The sequence below is a fragment of the Mirounga angustirostris genome, unplaced genomic scaffold (genome assembly GCF_029215605.1).
Source record: "Mirounga angustirostris isolate CCGP_5_RB_7025 unplaced genomic scaffold, mMirAng1.0.hap1 SCAF_6, whole genome shotgun sequence".
NCBI classification, from domain to species: Eukaryota; Metazoa; Chordata; class Mammalia; order Carnivora; family Phocidae; genus Mirounga; species Mirounga angustirostris.
The window spans coordinates 31052922-31074236 of NW_026991714.1; the positions used below are offsets into that span (position 1 = coordinate 31052922).

Consider the following 21315-nt stretch of genomic DNA (forward strand, 5'->3'; position numbering starts at 1 on the left):
AGATGGGAGAAATTAGGGAATTCATGATCATTTGAAGAGATGTTCTTCATGAACTGACACAATAAATTGCTGGCAAGCTCTAGTTAGTTCTCTTATTTATATTAATAATAATCGAGAGGCACCTGGGTGGCTCAGTCATTAGGCATCTGCCTTCAACTCAGGTCATGATCTCAGGGTCCTGGGATTGAGCCCCACGTGGGGCTCCCTGCTCAGCAGGGAGTCTGCTTCTCCCTTTCCCTCTACCTGCCACTCCCCGCTGCTGGTGCTCTTTCTCAGATAAATAAATAAAATCTTTTAAAAAATAAAATATCTTAATAATAATTTAATGTGAATTATCATGTAAAAAAGGAAGTTAGGAAAGGAAAATAGAAAGGTAAATAGAAGAAAAGGAAAGTAGAGGATTGGAGAAGAGGGAGAAGGAAGGAAAGAGAGAGAAGAAACCATCAAAATAAAAATGCAAAACACATCAAAAGCAGCTGTGAGGTCTACTTACAAACGTGGGAACCATTCCTGGTCTAGCTCTGCGGAGAGATTTTACTACTTGAAAAACATCTATCACTTCTTCTGTTTCTGCACTTTCCAAGAGATTTAACAAAGCACAAAAGAGTCCTGTTTGCTGAGATCCATCTCTGTAAAAGGAAGAAAAGTTTTAAAAAGAAAATAATCCTACATTTTATGGAGAAAGTGATATTAGAGTAAAAACTGAGAGAGATGAAATGCATTCTTCATTTCATGTTTATTGTAATTATGTTATTCCAATCTCTTAAGAGCAAAACATTTCTGCTAAATGCATTTTTTGGACAAACATTTTCAGTTTGAGAATATAATAATCTTACAGTTTAAAAAAATACTGTCTCAGGCTTTAGACATATTTTTTTCTTCTGTTTAGTCCCTTATAGATTATAATGCATTTTTGTTTACATCCGAAGTTGTAAGGAAGTTGTTAGGACAAATATTGTAGGACATGGAGATTTAGGGAAGATAAAGACATGCCCAGAAATCAGTAAAACCAGAAATATGGTAGAAATTTTGTATGTTACTAGACTGCATGCTTTCTCTCCTTCTTTCTTCTGCCTCTCTAATGCTTTTTTACAAATGTCCACATTTCTGCATCAATAGAAAAATGATACCTGGTAGAATTATTCATTAAAAAGAGGACAACTCAATGATTTACTTAACTGTAAGAAGCATGTTACATTATAATAAAAATTCAATTTACAGAATATGTTATTAGCAGGATTTTATTTATTGTACATAACTAAGGGACATATAATAGGTATTCAGCCATATCTTAAGAAACACATATAGTTTTAAAGCTTAACCTTGCCTTCTTTAGCTTTCTTTCTGCATAAATTTCACCTTTGAAAACTCTAATAAAGACTGGAAAGTCGTGTATCTCTAAGGACTTCATACTATTGTATGCAATTCTAATAATAATAATAAAGCTTTCTTGAAAATTCTAAAAGCATCTCACTACATTTACATTTCTCATTTTCCTTTATATTTTTATTTTGCATTTACTTTAGTATGTTTCATGTAAATATTTTATATTATGCATCCTTCTTTCAATATCTCTTATTTAAGGTAGATATGTAGGCATATCTCACAGATGAAAGTCAAGGGTCTACATAACAAATTAATAAAGTCAAAAATTATTATATATATTAAAGTCTTTTCAGTTAACATATAACTTAAGATATGTTTACTGAAGGCAAAGCATTCATTCCTCTGGATTCTCTTAACACCTAATAGAGTGTATCAATGCATATAAGCATAAATAAAATGTGATATCCATCCACCTGTCTGTTCATGCATCCTGCCATTCATTCATTAATTCATCCAGGACATATGACATTCTAGATTCAATGTTATGCACTGGGAGTCAAAGATGATGTGACACTGGTATTAAGAAACTTATAGACTAAAACTATTGCACTATAATATAATCATTGCTATCATATTTCTATAATAGTTATAGAAATTGCTCTACATGTGGGAGCAAACCTGAGAGAGTGACAGATTCCACAAGAGGCTTTCGCTGTGGTCATGCATTTTATATATCAGGATAAATAGAATTAGAATTAGAATGAATAAGAATTAAAAAATAAATTAGAATTTAACAGGAAGTATAAACCATGAAGTCAGGCATTATGATGATTTTTAGAGAATATTTTATCAAATCCCACCCACCTGCAGTGAATGAGAAGAGGCACATTCTTGTGATGCTTATTCCCTTCAGTGGAATTCTTGGGAAGTTTTTCTTTGAGAGTCTGAATCATAGAGATTAATTCTTTGGGTTCTGCAGGAAGCTCACCCACATTCCAGTTATTATATTGGTACTGGTACACAGTCTGAGAATCTTTCCTCTAAAACCAGAAAAGAAGGGAACATTAATTCAAGTAAGGTTCAGTCCATTTAATAGTTCGATAGTCATACTTTCTTCACAATTACTTTCATTTAACTCCTCTTAAAGTTTTATTCTGAAAATATTATATAGATTTTGCTTTACTTTTATAGAGTAATTTATATTAATTTTTCTACCAGATCAGTTACCAGAACAAAAATACATACTCCTGAAATTATTTACATACCTTGGAATGTCTCAGTTCAAATACACGGAGGGTATAAGCTGAAGATTGTTTGGTGTCTTTCATATCAACTTGTACATCTCCATATGTTTGTTTTTCTTCTTCCCAGTACTGAGCACAGGCTTCCTAGATAAGAAAGAACATGATTCAGCAACTTCCACACAAGTGTTCTGTTTGCTTTTTAACATATTCAGGACCCTCTTACTGTCTATCTTTCTCTCCTCTCTCTCTTACCCTCCATTCTATTAAACTGAAATTACTAATTGTGTTCTAAAATGGAAAGCGACACATAAAACTCTAAAATCTATCTTAAGTATGGTGGACATCCATTCCACCATACCTGGTGTTTCCTTGTGCAGATCAAGGGAACTGAGAAATAACCAAAGTGGCCAGGACACCACAGGAATGGCTCTGTCACCACTAGTGTAGGTCTTTGAGATTCGTTTCTTCCTTCCATATCTTTATTATCATCACCTCTTCAAAATTTTTAGATTGAGCTGATATGGATCATGACCCCTGCAATAACAAGTTTCACTGTCTCTCCAGTGGTGCTTGAGGAAGGAGACTTCATCTTTTGGAGTTTTGTCTCTGTATCTTGATGACCAAAACCATGAGCAGCTCTATGTAAGTTGACTGCATATCTAAGTAAAGGGTCAGATTGAAGAGCAGGTGGATCACAAAAGTGTGTTCTCTCTCTGCAAATGGTTCTGCACCAATCACAGTCACAATTGCTGACAATGATAGGCATTCCTGCCTAAACTAACATTTCAGTTCCTGGCTTTCACAGTTTAGATGAAAGAAAAGATTGCTAGGAATTCCATGCTGGAAATCTGAACATGTTATTTCTTTTTTAAAAAAGAAAAAAAAAAACATAAAATAAAACATGTCCTATGTCCAGGGGTAGGGAACCAAAGAAAAGACAGAGAGAAAGAGAAGGCACATAGTTGCATGCTTATGAGAATATTCATTAGATAAGCTTTAACATATGCCAGATAATGTGTTAGGTGCTAAAACTAAGTAAAATCTAATACTAGTGAGATTTTGATAACTCAAGGTGTTAAGGAAAAGATCAAATACACGTGACAGGCATTAAGCAGATCAAATTAGATCTTGGTTTCACCTCCTCTAAATTTATAGAATTTTATAATAATAAATATTACATGAATGTAAAGAAGGCAGGATTTAGATAAATTTTTCAAGAGTTCCATCTAGCTAGAAGAAAAGGATCAAAATAGAGGACACATTTATATACAGGGAATGCCAGTAAATTAAGTCTCAGTGATGAAAATGCAAATGGTGTGTCAAGATTCAGTCAGGAAACCTACTTGTCCAGAATAGAAATTATGATATATGAGGGTCTGGTTATTGAGGGTCTTCAATATCACACTGAGGAGTTTGGTTTTCATTTGAAGAAAATAGAAGGAAAATATGTCTGTTGCTTGTTGTTTGTAGCAAGCAGTGACACTGGGATTGCTGTGCATGAGATGATCTGCAGACAGTGTGTAGGACTGGAGAAGGGGTAGCGTGAGAGACTGTCAGAACCTGGACATGAGATGCCAAAGGCCAACACTTGGATGGAAGAGGGTAAGAATGAACAAAGGCAACTTTGTGACAGAAGGGTCAAAAATCCTAGGGTAGAGTAATCAAGCAAGTAATCCAAGAATGGAGAATGATATTTTATGACAGAAAGACAAAAGAAATTTATTCTTTGTTGTTGTTGTTGTTAAGACTTTGGTATATTTTCTTCTCTCTTTTTTTTATTATGTTAAAAGTACAAACCTGGTCTCCGTTCTTCAGCTGTGTCAGCATAACAATAACTTTGACTTTTCTTTGGAATATCATCTGCCAAAAGTCACCAATGGTCTCTTTTAGGGGTCCCTGAGCAGCAATCATCACTTCAGGTTTCCAGTAACTCTTTAAAAAGAGAGAGAGAGAGATTCTGTTACTCTCGCTCACTGATGAAAGAGCAATAGATTCTTAAAATAACCATTTGGAAATATTGTCACTTAATTTGATATCAATGTTGTTACATAAAAATATTAAGATCCTTAGACCCAAAACAATGTGATATCTATATGTAAAACACTTATTTAGTTAATGATAAGACTTAGCTTGTAGTGTGAAATCAAGTTTAGAACATACTATCTTAACAAAACTAACAAGTTTTTCTTTCCAAAACTAACTTTAAGAAAAAGTAAATGTGGTTGTAAAAAGAAAATACTAAGCATTTCAGATTATCTTCATCATGTCTCTACTTTAATCGATGTCTACACAGTCTTATAACTCAAAATTAAACTAATATTCTACGACTGTGTTTTAGAAAAATTTGGAAAATAAATCCAACTTAGTGTATATGCAAAAAGTATTTACTCAATGACTATAGTTCCTTGCTAGAATTCTCCGTTTACTGAAAAAAAAAAAAGTTATGTGACACAGAGTCATTTAATCATTCAGATAATCTGAATGAAATTTTTTAGCTATGCAAATATGCAAATTCTTATTTGCCTACAATTTGGGTATCTAAGTACAAATGTTTTCAAATACTTGTATTTGCTCAATTTGTATTATTTTTCAAATTCATATGAAGAGTCCTACTGGTCATAAATTGTAACTAATAAACATGGTCTCATTTTGTATCAACACATTAGACTTTAATATCTTTAAGTCTTTTAGTAAGTTAAAATATAGTATTAAAAATTGAAATTTTGTGTCAATCAATCAATCAATATATATATATATAGTTATGGCCAAGTCCATCATTCTTTTATAAAATCACTTAATGAATGGCCATAAAAAATATAGATTTTTTAATAATGTCTTCTAAAACACATTTTTTTGAAGGTTTAGATCCTGGGCTTTGGAAATCTAAGTACCTACCATTATAAAAGATGCATTGATGTATCTACTTGTTTCCTCTGAGTCACTGTCATCATCAGAAGATTCATCTGAATCATGCTCACTCTCTTTGCTCATCTCCAGTTCATGTTTAAGTGGCACTCTGTTAAAGTCATCTATGTAAAATAAATTAGTAGTAAGTCTTTCTTTAAAATACCAAATCTCCACTTGATTGTCATGTAGAAATTAGAGAAGTGACAGGTTGCATTATGTAAATTTACTGATGTACATGAAATGAGACCCTACATAAAATTCAGTTCATATTGACCAACAAATTATAAAAAAGAAATTTAAGAAAAAGAAGTTTCAAAAAAGTACCAAGGAAAAGATGGTATATAACACCATAGATATACAAATAGATATAATATTCCATATAATCATTCAATCTTTGACACATATACTTTAGTTTTTCATGGAAAAGCATCATTCTGCTAGAGATGTTTAAAAATACATATATAAGTGTGAAAAAGTAAATAGCTTTGGTAAAAACCTAATTTCTTAATTATATCCTGTTAACATCAAATTAACAATCTTAATTAAATAGGTATCTCAGGTGATTATTATTCAATCAAGAATATTATTTAGTCCATAATTTCTCACTGCTTCTCAATTTTTTTAATCTATAATATCCTGATCAAATGATCTGTGATCTGATTAGCTACATCATATTCAATTCCAGATTTTGAACTAATATTTATAAGGACTTCAGAAATTAACTAGGTCAACCATACATCAATATGATTTATTTGGTTGTCTAGCTAATAGTGTGAAATCAAGTTTAGAACATACAATCTTAACAAAACTAACAAGTTTTGCAAATGTATAAAAACAAATGAATAAAATGAAAGTTGTACCAGACATGATCCTACAAAATTCTCAAATAACAGAATTCAAGAATTGAAACTACATATGTTGATCTGTTAAGTTTGAATGATTAACAGTTTATAGGGTATTTTTTACCTACTGTCAATCTCTCAGATGGGAGGAAGGGATAAAGAGAAAACAGAAAGAAAAAAAGGAAGTAATGGTTGTTATTGGCAATTACCCTGAAGCAAATAAGTGAAATAAACTAAAGATGAGAGAGAGCTAGTAAAGTGGACTTGGCCTTTTTTCTCCCAGCTTCAGAGGTTATGTGTTTCTGACAGTCATTTCTGAAATAATTGGTAGAAAGAAAAGACTGAATACAGCCTATCCTCCAAAGCCCACTGTGAATGTTTGGGGTGCAAAGTATTTGCTATAATTAAATTTAAATAGCCCATTAGCTATTCTCTACTGTCAACCAAATGTTGAAAACTTGCTTCAAAATCATCTGTGTGTGTGCATCCAAAAAAAGAGTTTAATTTTATCTGATGCCAAAGAATAACATAAAATGAGCTACATACATGGAATGACGTAAGAATTCCTGTTTTTATTTTTATTTTGTTCTTGATTTCCAATGTGCTGTGTCCTCCAGCTCCTATACGAGGGAAGTCTCTGAGGGTGAAAAAATAGAATGGAACACTGATTTTAAAATGCAAGTTGTGATTTTGTTTATTATCGTGGCAAAAGATGTTCCCTAAAGAAAAGTATTACATCAAGTTTTGTGAAATGTGCATACTTTGCCTATGGTTCATAATTTTTAAGTTTGCCTCTGAATTTTTCCTTTTAATTTTTCAGGCATTTAATATTTTTGACATGGCGAGTTTGAACTCAGGATATACAATTATATAACAAAATAGGTTTCCTACTTAAGAGCAGCTGGAGAGCAAAATAGCATGGTTTGTTCTTGTATAAGTTGAAGCACTATATCTGTGTTGATGATTATCCATATTGCAAAAGGCAGTGGTACATTACTTGAAATGATCAGTAATAAACTCTCCAAATACAGCATTCACAGAAGACTTGGCTCGTACTTTGAATAATTGATATCTCATTTGCTTATGCCTTCCCTACTGCTTTCCCTCCCATTCACAGTAGCTGATAAGTCAGCAAGACCTATCATTTCTTCTGGGGAAGCTCTCAAACACTTTTGCATTTCTCTTTCTACTTAGTACAGTCCACTTTCATTTCTCACTTGAAAACATCAACAGTTTCTTAACTGTCCTCTTTATCTTCAATCTCACTTGCTCTAATCCTCTTAAAAACACGAAACAGAGTCCCACTGAGGCTCCTCAGCAGTTTGCCATCATTGGGAGGAAGCATCCAACTGCACAAAAAACCTTCAGGGATGCACTCTTGATTGTCTGTCCAGCCTCACCCTTTGATGGTCCCCTTCCACTTCAGCCATCCAACTTCCTCAACTCTGGAAAAGGGCCGAATTGTCCTTTAACTCTTGTGAGTTTTATGCTTGGACTACCCTTTTCCCTTGTCACTCTGCTAATTTCTACTTGCTTTTTAACTATCAGTTTAAATGTCATTTATTCTGGAAGATCTCTCTGCCTGCAACCCTTTCTTCCAATTGGTCCTTAAATAAATATTTGTTAAGTGGATGAATAATCTAAACCGAAAGAGTTCATCATATACAGTTCAGTAGGATTTTATACACACACAAATATATGTGCATGGGATGTATGTGTGTATATATATGTATAATTTTAATATGGTGCACTCTTTCAAACTAAATATGGCACCCCATTTCAAACCCCATGCATTGCTGTGTAACTGAATGAATGAAAACCTCATCATTGACTACTAGGCCACTTGAACTCACCTTAATGAACAGCATGGAGGCTGATGCCTTGGAAAACATCACACTTTTTGCTTGTCAGAATGGTCACCCAGGGTCCCCAGCCTCTAGCCAATACCCAGTATTATAGATAAAACTAATGGATTACTCTCATTTAAGACAGGAAGGGTTTTTCACACTTCAGTCCTTGCTACGAGTCTCCGCCTCCCAGTGCATCCATATTTGCTAGAGCTCTATTACTAAATAATTATCTAAATAGTTATCATCAAATACAACTCAGTCTCTTACATCTCACCTATCAATGTCTTCCTCTCTTCTCTCTGGTACTCAGGGTCTGTCATCAGTAAACTGCCATCCACCTTAATGCTTTTCTCCCAACAGTTCCTTCACTTTTTTTGGTTGGGGAAGGGGGAGGGGGTGGTACACCAGGTGAAACCTGAGGGTCTCTTGAGAACATCACCAAAAACTTAGCAGTAGCTCTTTTTTTAAAAAACTGAATTCCCCACTCATACCCCATATACATCACAGCTTGAAGGAAAGATATGTACTGTCTTTGCTACCTGTTTCTGCTTATAAACTGGTTCTACTCATTTCTCCTTCAAAAAGCCCAGTTACTTTGATTTTCCTGACACCATGTCATATTTCTTTGACCTTTGTTAGAGGCTTCAGGTACTGATTACTGGATCACTCCACCCCGTTTAATTTTAGACTTGCCTAATTTTTCTCCCCAGGTCTGTCATAATTCTTGGTTACTTCAACATTGACAAGGATGATCTATGCAACATCTAGTCTCTTCTTAGCTTCCTTACCTCCTGTGCCCTTTTCCTCCACTCTTCCGCCATCCACTTTCTCCATTCTACCTTTGTAAGTTTCATTTCAAACATTCATTTAAAAATTGCAATTTCAACCATCTCATTATTGAAAATTACCTCTTTTCTTCCTCGTTCTTTATTCTAGTATCTTCAGTCTAGCCATGTGCAATTCTATCAAAACCTTCCATATACCATCCTTACTATTTTCCTTATGTGCCCCATGTCCTACTGTGGCCAATTTGCTCTTTATCATCCACCACTATATCATACATTTGCGAACACACTCAATTCCCTTTTCTCCAACTTTCAAATAGTCACTTTAAGAAATCCTAGATGAGTTTAACCCAACCATCTGTATACACAGCCCCTATTTTTAATGTTTCTATATAAAACAATAAAACCAACTGACTCTCTTTAAATTCATGACCATAGATTTCAAATGATCCAACAACAATTTCCAGCAATCTACCATCTTTGCCTAGGGAGATTGCTTTGCTACTTTGGTATAACTGTTTCATCTACTTTCCCCTTCCTCAAGCATAAGTTCTTCTTTGCCCTACTCACTCCTGTCCCCCTAAAATTTTTAACTGATGATCTTGCTTCATACACTCTTTAGAAAGAAAAGGCAATTGACAAGAACTGCCTCAACTTCTTATCACCAAATCTACCAAGTAACCTACATCTTTCCTCTCATTTCTCATTTTCTGTCTTCCTTTATGCTTAAATGGAATAATTTCACTGTTTCTATCAGTTATAGTCACTACCTGTGACCTGGGTTACACTCTCTCACCATGTCCACCTGCAAATCACTTTGGCTCTTGTGCCCAAAACTGTACTCGACACAGAGCAAAAACCTAATCCTATTTGTTCAGTGACAGAATTTACTCTTTCTTTTAGTGACTTTACATACGAATGTTTAAATTACATTTATAAGTGTTTTCAAAACAGCATATATGTATATGCGGTTTAGCAGGATTAGTGTACTGAAATGTGGTTGATTTGTCAGCTAAAAGAGCAAGAAAACAGCAATTAAACATCTTTCTACTCAGGACTACTCTGGTAGCCTGCTGGTTCTTCCACTATAATCTTCTGGGGGATTGTGTTACCTGGTAATTACTGTGTATGCTCCACCCCCCCTCCATCCTCACTTTGAACCAAAACATTAAACAATTCTGCATTTGATTAAAAACATGTTCCTGGTCTTGTGAAACTCTCCAATTTGACCAGTTTGGTAGTTTACAAGTTTCAGTAAACTGGAAAATTGTAAGAGAAAAGTTACAAAACTTTTTTTTTTTTTTTTTTGGACAACTGAGCAATTTGGAGATAGCTTTGAGAATTCTCTGAATGAGTGAACTACATCCTGGGCTAGCTTTCAGAGTAATAGCCCAATGAATAGGTTAGGACACAGGTATTTATACTTTAGTTTCTGTCTACCAGCTCCAGCCAGTTAAACTTCCAAAGTAGTCATAAACTCCTCTAATTATTTCCTTTACAAACCAAAACCAGATGTAGTTTTAAAAGGTGAGATGCTACATTGCCTTTGGCGGACCAATTTTGTGGGTATATACTATTATTTTGACACTTTATTTTATACCAGCTTAATGAGAAATGGTTAAAAGTGTGGGCTGTAGACACAATTCTAGTCTCTAGACACATTAAACAAGTCTCCCACGTAACAGCTTTGCACTTTCAGGCATTTCTCTTAAATTCTCTGTGTCTTAGTTTCCTCATCTGTGCTCCACTGGTTATGGTAAGTCCCAAATTCAAGAACCATGTCAAACATACAGCGCAGCACTAGAAAATAGCCCTCAATGAAAGTTATCCATAATTATTATTATCACTATTGTTATCACTATTATTACCTGGAATTCAGCCTCTAGTGGAGATGGCTCGCTGGGTGGATCTCTTTTCTTCATGTTAAATAGATACGAGTGTAATTCAGACAAACTCACTTCTGTTTCCCCAAATTGATTGTATTCCACCAAGGCCTGATGGATCAAGATATACTGTGCCTACAATTCCAAAGAAAAATATAGATAATTAACCGATAACTTACAGTCCTATAAATCACATTTAAATAAATTATGCATCTCCATAATTTTGCTTATATTGGGACAATGTATGCAAAAGAAAACTGATACCTATAACATTTGAGTATTATGGAATTTGGCTCTCACGATTCTCTGGAATGTGAGCAAATTCCATATCAGATTTTTTTTCCAGGAAAAAATAGCTCGCTAAATAGATTAAATATCTACTATATAGTGCATAACTTCTATTTTATTTTTAAAAATTAGAAAAGCATTGTCTGTTACTCCCTTCAGTGATTATTGTTGATCCACCAAGTCAAATCACTAATACATAAAACTATAATAAATTTCACACTGTATCTAAGAGGGAAAGAATGCAAACTGATATTCCATAGAACACATTTTTCAAATTTTATTTTATTATGTTATGTTAATCACCATACATTACATCACTAGTTTTTGATGTAGTGTTCCATGATTCATTGTTTGCATATAACAGTGTTCCATGCAGAACGTGCCCTCTTTAATACCCATCACCAGGCTAACCCATCCCCCCACTCCCCCTCCCCTCTAGAACCCTCAGTTTGATTCTCATAGTCCATAATCTCTCATGGTCATAGAACACATTTTTAAAAAGAGTTTTCTAGAATCTTTTAAAACAGAGGAATTTATAAAAAAAAAAAACACACTATGCCAAATCTACATTTAATGACTCCTACCTTTTTATCATACTTGAATCCACTATTTTTAAATAAATGACATATTTCTGATAAAGTTCAAGCCTCTTTAACCACTTACTCCAGTTCCCTGACTTTGACTGTATCCTTTTACCCCATTTACTTTTTCCATAGGAAATAATTTTTCTTTTTCTTTTTCCTGGTTGACAATCTGCTTTTATACTGCTGCACTAATATTTATGTATCTATAAACACTGTACATTTTTTGTGTGCTTCTTTAAAATTCTATAAATTGTATCTTATATGTTTCATTCAGTGATTTTATTCACTCATGGTATTCATCTGAGCATCTATAGATAGATACAGACCAAGAGTATTCCTTTCAACTGCATAACATGCATTGTAGGGCTTCCATATGTCTACATTTTGTTTGCCCTTTCTCCCATAGATATGAATAAAGTATTTCTTTTCTTTCTTTCTTCTTTCTTCTTTTTTTTTTTTGCTATTCTATCAATGCTGAATTCAATGAACATTCTTGCACATGTTTCTAGTTGTGCATCATTTGCAAGTGCTTCTCTTGAGTATAAACATACACATAGAATTGCTGGGTCAAGTGAAGAAATTTTCAATAATAACCATCACTTACAATTACCGGCCACATACATGTGCCAGGGACTTGCTTACATACTTTCCTTGGATTACCTTTTCATCAAAACTCTGTAGGGTAAATATGTCATTATCTCCATTTTACAGATGACTTAACTGAGCCACAGAAACCTTAAAAACTTGTGAAAGGATGCACAGTGTTAAGAATTTAAGGCAAGACATGAACTTTGGAAGTCTAGTTCTAAAATTCGAGCTCTTAATCACTATACTATCCTGTCTCCCTGTTTTTAATTTCATGAGATTCTGCCAAATTCGTTTTCAGTGTTTTTATTTATTTATTTTTCCTTTCTGACACCTGTAAATGGTATTTTATTATTTATGTATTTGTTTATATATTTTAGAATCACCCTTCTTCTACAGTACTTTTAGCCACTAATGCAAAATGCTTCTAACTATGATTGGTGCTTATCAATTGATTTAGTTTTCAGGAAATTAAAAGAAAACAATTTTCACCCACTGTTTAAAGTGTGACATCATTAGTTTTTGATGTAGTGTTCCATGATTCATTGTTTGCGTATAACACCCAGTGCTCCATTCAATACGTGCCCTATTTAATACCCATCACCAGGATTTTTTTTAAGATCACTATTCCCCCCACAAAAAGATTTCAGTCAAAAAGCAAAAGGGAGAATAGAGATCGAAGGTTAGCACATATCTCCATACCTCCACTTGAACCATCAGGCATCTCTGTCGCCTTAGCTTGACGACATAACCATAAACATCTACTTTGTTTTCTGCTTCCAGACCTTCTAGCATGGCATCAATTCCAATGTAAGTGCCTGTGCGTCCAACACCAGCACTGACAAAACAAACAAACAAACAAAAAAAGTGAAGGCATGATTGTGGCAGGGAAATGAGTAGAAAAGCTGACGGGGTGAAGCAGAGGAAAAAATAGAAGTTTCTCCTCACAGACTGTTTCCCAAAACAGCAATTGCCAAAGGGAAGGATGTCCCTAACAACCTCAAGGCAAGGACTGGAATAGCCCTGGTGCCTGCTCTGGGGATTCATTTACCTGCAGTGCACCACAATGGGGCCGCTGAAGAAGTTGCTGAAAGCGTTCACTCTCCTTCGAAGCTTGAGAAGCAGGTGAGGGTCTTCAGGCACCCCATGGTCTGGCCAGCTGGTGAACTGAATGTGAGTCACCTCTCTTCCGGTGGCTTTCTCTTTTTTCTAGGCAAGAGATAATATTTTCTTTGAGGTTTTTTTTTTTTCAAAGCAAACTACCTGACAAATAAGTGGAAGGGGGGCCAGTACCAGAAAGTCCTCATGCAAGTTTTTCAGCCATGACAACATTTTCCTTTCCAATGAATAACCAGTAGTTGAGATGTCATGCAAGGTTGGCATGCACTGACCAGTAAGCAATAACTTACCAGTGAGGTAAGTAAGGTATGGTAAGTTAGCTGAGGCTGCTAGGAACTTTCATGCTGCCATGCCAAAAACAAACAACAAACACACACACCAAAAAAATGGGGGTGTTGGTGGGTGGAAAAAGATATAAAGCAAAGCCCATTCTCACAGCTGTTTGAAATACTTCCACTTGGTAGGCCAGGACATTTTCTTCATGTGAAGAAAGTCTGATAAATTATTCTGTTAATGCTGTATTTCTTAGGCTGTCTTATATTAGAAATGTCAGGGAGGGAGACGACGGGGGAGCCAACTGGGAAAAGGAGACAACTGGGGAAACTCAGCCCCAGACTACAGCTCACATTTGTCCCAATTTCAAGGTAACCACTACAAAATGAGTAATTCATACTTCTCTGAGCTGGCATGAAGAAGAAACCCCTACATTTACATAGCAGAAGAAACAACAAAACTTGGTTGGTTGTAATTTTCTGATAGGAAATAATTATATTAAATAAGAATAATAATGAGACCAATCAATATAATCAGATCTACATATGATCCATATATATGGACAGGGGGTCTCATGCCTAAATCCATCATGTATTTTAGCATCAACTATTGATTGGGACCAATTGTCCCACAGCTCTCTGTGGGCACAGTAGTTAGTAAAGCCATGGGAGCCTTAGAAGTCCTTGGAAGAAACACACAATTGTTGGGGGGTATTTTTTGCATCTTTAACCCGTTTTAAGATACATTCACATCCATAAAGTTCATTCATTTAAATGATAAAATGTTTTATTATATTCCCAGAGTTGTAAAATCCTCACCACTATCTAATTACAGGACATTTTCATTACCCCCCAAAAGAAACCCTTACTGATGAGCAGTCATCCCTCCTCCTGCTTCATTTCCCTCAGTTCCAAGCAATCCTAATCAATGTTCTGCCTCCATAAATTAGCCTATTCTGGACTTTTCATAAAAATGGAATACTAGGGGTTACCTGGGTGGCTCAGCCAGTTAAGTGTCTGACTCTTGACCTCAGCTCAGGTCTTGATCTCAGGGTTGTGAGTTCAAGCCCCACATAGGGCTCCATGCTGGGCATGGAGCCTATTTAAAAAAAATAAATTAAAAAAAATAATAATAACAAAAAATGGAATCCTATAACATGTGTGAGGACCTCCATTTTAACTATTATCTAAGGCCACACTGACAATTTTCTTTTCCAAACTAAACATTTCATCTTTACTACATAGTTAGAATTTTGTATTTCTTACAGCAGTCTCTAATTGTGCCATTTGTTTTTTGGTTTTGGTTTTGGAGCAAAAAAGTTAGGTTTATTAAAGCATGGGGACAGGACCTGTGGGCAGAAAGAGCTCTCTAATTGTGCAGTTTGTGTAAGTACTCTTTCCATAATAGTAACAGACCCATTGAGAAAAGGGCCAGTTTATCATTCATTCAATAATTCAATCATTTATTCAACACCATTAGTGAGCTCTTTTCTTTATATGTCAAGTCACAGCATATAAAGAAAAGGAAGAGAAAATCTTAAGCAGGCTCCATGCCTGGCATGGAGCCCAATGTGGGGCTTGATCCCATGACCCTGAGATCATGACCTGAGCCAAAATCAAGAGTTGAACGCTTGACCGACTAAGCCACTCAGGTGCCCCTACAGATACTTTTGATATGATTTGGACAAATACTACTTTCACCAGTGATTTAACTTGACCCTTTTGGCTTGTGTTATTGTTCTAAGGTAACCCTTCCTCATGTAGGTTGTTAAAAATATTTTTTCTTAGATATATTATAATTTCTTACATTTAATTTCATTCCATAATTGTATTTTTAGACAACTCATATAAAAATGAAAGTTAGGTAATAAAACAAACTCACATTTGTAATGTTCAACTTCTGAATGATATAATCTGGACATCTTTTGCGCTCGGTGATCTTTACAATGACATCTCCGAAAGCCCGTGTACCTTCTTCCATTGATGGCCAGTACTCTGCACACTTGTTCTATATTTCAGAAAATAATAATAATTTTGTTTTTTCATTAAAACAAATTTGTTTTTGGAGATTCTTTAAAAAACAAAACAAGCAAAAATTATTTATCTGAAATTCTCAAAACATTTGTGTATTCTCCTTTAAGCACAAATACACCCTAAGCTGTGATGCTTGAAATGTATTCCATTTCCCATTAACGTGTCCTGAAAGATTTCTTCATACTACTTAGCAGAAGGATGATCTTCCCAGGCTTAGCTGCATATCAAAAGGGGATGGGCTCAGTTGTCAGCAAAAATGATGCAGTTGCATGTGGTTAATTTCAGGCTGGAGGATAGGGAGGCTTTCACACTTCCTAAAGTCCTATTACATGAATTACCACCTATCTGCCCAAGGACAGTTTTGTTTTAAGTATTCACAAGTACTTGTGAAATCAGCACACTGAAATATGCTAAACTTATAACAATACTGCAAAGAAATGGGAATCAAATGTAAGTCCCACAATTAAGCAGAAACACTTAAACTTTATTCATATATACATTTAGGTATGTACATATTTTGTTTTTCTACATGTATGAAAAGTTTAAATCAAGTGTTATATTGATTAAAATAGAAAACTGTCCGCTTTAGTCATGAAGCACATATATGTGGGTTTTTTTTGGGGGGGGGGTTGAAATGTGATTCAACACTCTCTTTTCCTAACCTCAATCTTCACACTATGACTCTTACCCTGTTTCCTTCTTCACATCGAGTGACCATGACAATGACCGTGGCTTTCTGTTCCCAGATCATCCTCCAGAAATCATCAACAGTTTCATCCCTGGGACCTAGGAGGTAAATAAATGCCAACTGATAAATATCTTCTTAAAAGTGCTATGAAACAACTTTCAAAAAGAATGTTAGACTATCAGATAAATTACCTTGTGCAGCAATGTATTTCCTGGGTTCTTTGAAGCCCTGTTCAAAACACACACAAAGGTGTATCATTTATTGAACACTCAATTATTCATTTGCATGCAAAATTGTGAGTTAAAGGATGTTGATTTAGATCCACCATTTCTTGGTTGCGGATTTCTCTGAACATTTTCAAATTTTAAAGGGGATTTTATTAACACGTGGTCACCCACTGAACTGTGCAAAACATATTAGCATTTACAAACAATATTCATGGCTTTCATGTGTCTTTGCTATATACCCAAAACAATTTTAGAAACTAGATTTCATCCTCATCTGGGATGGTGCAGCAATTTATAAAAGTAATCCAGACATTCTCATATTTTATGTCCTGCCAACCTTACAACACCATCTGTGACAATTTAAACCATCGTACAAGCCATATATGAGTTGCTTTTGGGATTTTTCCTCAATTTCTTTCAATAAATCGTTCTGAGATGATCCACACACTTCTACCATTTATTTTTTTTAAAGATTTTTATTTATTTATTGAGAGAGATAATGATAGAGAGCACGAGAGGGGGGAGAGTCAGAGGAAGAAGCAGGCTCCTCGCCGAGCAGGGAGCCCGATGCGGGACTCGATCCAGGGACTCGATCCAGGGACTCCAGGATCATGACCTGAGCTGAAGGCAGTCGCTTAAACAACTGAGCCACCCAGGCGCCCCACACTTCTACCATTTAACTAGTGCTGGGATAGACTGCGGATCCCCTAGACTCCTTCTCTGCCATTGTAGATAAAAGATACAATAACTTTCATTTAATTACCTACAATGTCTGCTTTTTCCATTCCTATTATCAAAGCAAAGGAGTACAGAGTCAGATAAGATATTGTGCTAATTTCTTCCAAATTATCCCATATTCCTTAAATTTACCTCAACAATCAGAGAAACCCTTCAGAGAGATAACCTTTGCCCATTCGATGAAATATAGTTACATGCGCCACAAAAATTCAGGATTAATATCAGTAACTTCTTGAAACTTCTATCTCATAATGTAGTATTATTCATATATTAACTTATTCGACACTTATTTATTGAGGGACTATAATATGTCAAGTGACTATCCAAAAGCTGAAGACATGCTTTTCAGGGGCTCCCAGCTCTGGTGGAGAAAAATAAGTATTAACTCAATACCATAATTACCATAGATATTTGAATAGAAATTCTAAGTTTTTTTTTCAGAGACTACCTAAATCCTTATAAAATCTGTTTTCAATTTTCTTTGAAAAACAATGTGGAAGAAACACTATGTACTAAAATAAAGTTTATCAGTGCTAATTGTGAAAACTTACAGAAGTTACCTGCAGAATCAGTTAAAATAGAGGTTAAAATTATGACATATACTTGTAATTATCTTTAGACCATGACCTCACATTTTTAAGTGTTGCTTGTCATTATAAACAAGCCTTTTGATGATCGTATTAAAAAAGAATAAAGTAAGAAATTGAATTGTGAATATCATGAACACATGTCAATGGAAGAGATATTTGTTGCTTGGGATAGAACTTGCAGAGACAACAGTAAGCAAGGATACAAATAGTGTCATGTATCAAACAAAGTGGATGGGAGTCGAGACATTTGCACTGGTTAGAGTGCCATCCCTAGGGACAGAATGCTTGAGAGGATAAATCCCAGCTCTGCTTCTACTTGCAAAAAATGGTGAAGACGCATGTTTCAGAAACGATCCAAGTAAAAAATGTTTTTAAATTCTGCTATAATTTTACGTAATCCATGTGTATAGGATTGAATAACATTCCTCAAAAACTCATATCCAGTCAGAATGTCAGAATGTGATTTGATTTGCATATAGAATCTTTGTGGAAGATGGGGCTCTACGGACTGAGGACAGGCCCTCATTCTAACGACTGGTGTCTTTATGAGAGAAGGGGGACATAGTGATGTAGAATCACACAGGAAAGAAGGTCAGATTAGGGTGATACAGCTGAAAGCCAATGAAGGCCAAGTATTGCCAGGAGCCACCAGAAGCTAGAAGAGGCAAGGGAGGGTTTCCCTCAGACCCTACAGAGAGAGCTTGGCTCTGCTGACAGCTTGATTTCAAACTCCTGTCTCCAGAATTTTGAGAGAATAAATTTATGTTGTTCTAGGCCACCCAGTTTTTTGGTGCTTTGTTATGTCAGTCCTAGGAAACTAATACATCATGTGAATAAATAAATAAATAAATAAATAAATAAATAAATAAATAAATATGATTTGACCATTTTGCCTACTTCACTGAAAGTTTATATATTCACGTAGATCGAAACAAACCTCAATTTCAATTTTTTTCTCTAAGAAAAGTTTGTGAATTACCCTATAAACCAGCATAGACAGTAGTATGATATACACTTTGTCAACCATTTGACTTTCAAGACAATTTTTGTTCGTTACTCTTTTGGCAGTCTGTGGAAATAAGCCTTCTTCATACATTGCTGGTGGAATGTAAATTGGTACAACTCTAGTGGAGGACCATTTGGAAATGTCTTTTAAAATTGCAAATGCATATTCTCTTTGACCTAGAAACTCTTCTTTTAGGAATTTATCCTAGATATACTAAAACCCAGTGTAAAATAATGAGTCAAGATTATAAATTGAACCATTGTTTGTAAAAGCAGAAGATTAGAAAACACATTTAATGTCTATTAATATAGGAACCGATTAACTAAATCACAATTCAGCTACAACATGAATGACTCAGAAGATATAAAAAAAGATGTAGAAATGCTCTACATCCAGGCTCAGCAAGCTACAACCTTGTCTGATTTTGTAAAAAAAAAAAAATTGGAACACATTCACATTGCGTATTGTCTCTGGAAGTGTGGCAACTAAACTTCAGAGCTAAGTGGGTGTGACAGAAGTGCTATGTCCTGGAAAACGCAAAATATTTGTTGTCAAGTCCCTTACAGAAAAAATTTTGCTAATCCTTGCTCTTGTAGTGATATTTTACATATATATATAATATATATAAATACATATATATTACATATATATTAATATATATATCACATATGTGTATAAAGCATGGCACAGAAAAATGTGAATATCATGTTAAAATTTTTAGGTAAAGAAGAGGATAAAGAATGTTGGCATATTCTTGTTTATAAAGAAACTGGCTGGATCAATAAGAAACAACATAGAGGTTACTTCTTCTGGTAAATGGGAAATGGGGCAAATGGTGGAAGGAAGATTTTTTTCAGTCCCTCTCTATTTTTATACCACTTAATAAAAGTGGTATAAAAATAAGTTATACCACTTAACTTTTTTTTTTTAATTGTGCAGTGCTTTATTTATTTAACAATTATATAATAAATAACATTTTAAAATATTTTGGATACATTAACCATATGCAGCATTCCGTTTTGGGTAAATATAATGAACAAATGATCTGGGTCAATGAAGAACATCTCTGCTGAAATGCAATGTTATATAACTGGAGCACAATAGTTTGGAGTCAGGCAAACATGGGTTTGAATCCCAACTCAACATTTTACTAATTGAACAAGGGCAAGGATAACTAATTCACCAGAGCCTCCCAGTCCTCACCTCTTACCTCTACAGTGAGCATGGCCAGGGAAAATGTGGGGCTCTTAAGAGAAATACATACATAGATCATTTTGTCTAATATCCAGCACATAGTAGGCACCAGAGTATTTTAATTATTAGTATCATTTTTTGGTAGAGAAAAATTCTATAAAATACCTAGTACCAATAATAAATAATATTTCTTGCAGATATTAATGATTTTTTTGTTTATCTCAGTGACCTTAGGGGTTTACTTCAAACTATTTCTTTTTTTTAATTAATTTTATTTTATTATGTTATGTTAGTAACCATACATTACATCATTAGTTTTTGATGTAGTGTTCCATGATTCATTGTTTGCCTATAACACCCAGTGCTCCATGCAATACATGCCCTCTTTAATACCCATCACCGGGCTAACCCGTCCCCCGACCCCCCTCCCCTCTAAAACCCTCAGTTTGTTTCTCAGAGTCCGTAGCCTCTCATGGTTCGCTTCCCCCTCCAATTTCCCCCCTTCATTTTTCCCTTCCTACTATCTTCTTCTTTTTTATTCTAATAATATTTCTAAAATTCTGCCATGACAAAGAAGGACTGAATGGAGTGCATAGATACAAAAAAAATGAAAATGATCAATGGCAAAACAACAAAGATAGAAAATAATCTGGCAGTTATGCATTTTTACTCACATCAATATAGCTGGCATTTATATAATTTGACCCTGCATCTCCATTTATATCAGAGAGTTCAACACGGTTATAGTCATCTGTTCGAAGAAAAGAAATATACATAAGTGACATAATGAATAATCAAGTAGCCTAAATATATAGAGATCCAATTCTCAATGAGTACTTACAAGGAAGGATGTCAACATAACGGTTTTTGTTCTGGTTAAAGGGTTTTCGAGCATCCTTGATAGAAAACTTGCTGAACACCCGTGGAATGCTCTGAAAGACATGAAGATCCTTTGGGTCATAGCAGATTCAAGAAAAATAGTTTTCCCCTTGCCACTTATCATTTTGAGCAAAAGAGACATCCTATAACATATTTCCTTTATGCTGATAAGCAAGCTGTTTCTGGTAATTGAAATTAACACTATTAGAAATTATGCAAAAAACACCTAAAAAATGAATGATGGGCTACTTTGAAAATAAAACCCATGAGTGAG

General features: G+C 34.8%; 1 protein-coding gene across 3 annotated transcripts in view; it reads right to left on the reverse strand.

Moving 5' to 3' along the window:
• The window catches only part of PTPRC (protein tyrosine phosphatase receptor type C), a 120640-nt gene that overhangs the window by 3159 nt on the left and 96166 nt on the right, over nucleotides 1-21315 (reverse strand). For all 3 annotated transcript variants that reach the window (XM_045877086.3, XM_045877087.3, XM_045877088.3), the window contains 14 exons: nucleotides 21004-21094; nucleotides 20837-20913; nucleotides 16599-16635; nucleotides 16408-16505; nucleotides 15568-15693; nucleotides 13346-13503; nucleotides 12997-13132; nucleotides 10823-10972; nucleotides 6866-6956; nucleotides 5466-5599; nucleotides 4368-4502; nucleotides 2592-2714; nucleotides 2191-2366; nucleotides 494-629 (listed from right to left, as the gene is read on the reverse strand). In XM_045877086.3, coding sequence (XP_045733042.2) covers nucleotides 494-629; nucleotides 2191-2366; nucleotides 2592-2714; nucleotides 4368-4502; nucleotides 5466-5599; nucleotides 6866-6956; nucleotides 10823-10972; nucleotides 12997-13132; nucleotides 13346-13503; nucleotides 15568-15693; nucleotides 16408-16505; nucleotides 16599-16635; nucleotides 20837-20913; nucleotides 21004-21094 — 1668 coding nt within the window. The remainder of the gene's footprint in view (nucleotides 1-493; nucleotides 630-2190; nucleotides 2367-2591; nucleotides 2715-4367; nucleotides 4503-5465; nucleotides 5600-6865; nucleotides 6957-10822; nucleotides 10973-12996; nucleotides 13133-13345; nucleotides 13504-15567; nucleotides 15694-16407; nucleotides 16506-16598; nucleotides 16636-20836; nucleotides 20914-21003; nucleotides 21095-21315) is intronic.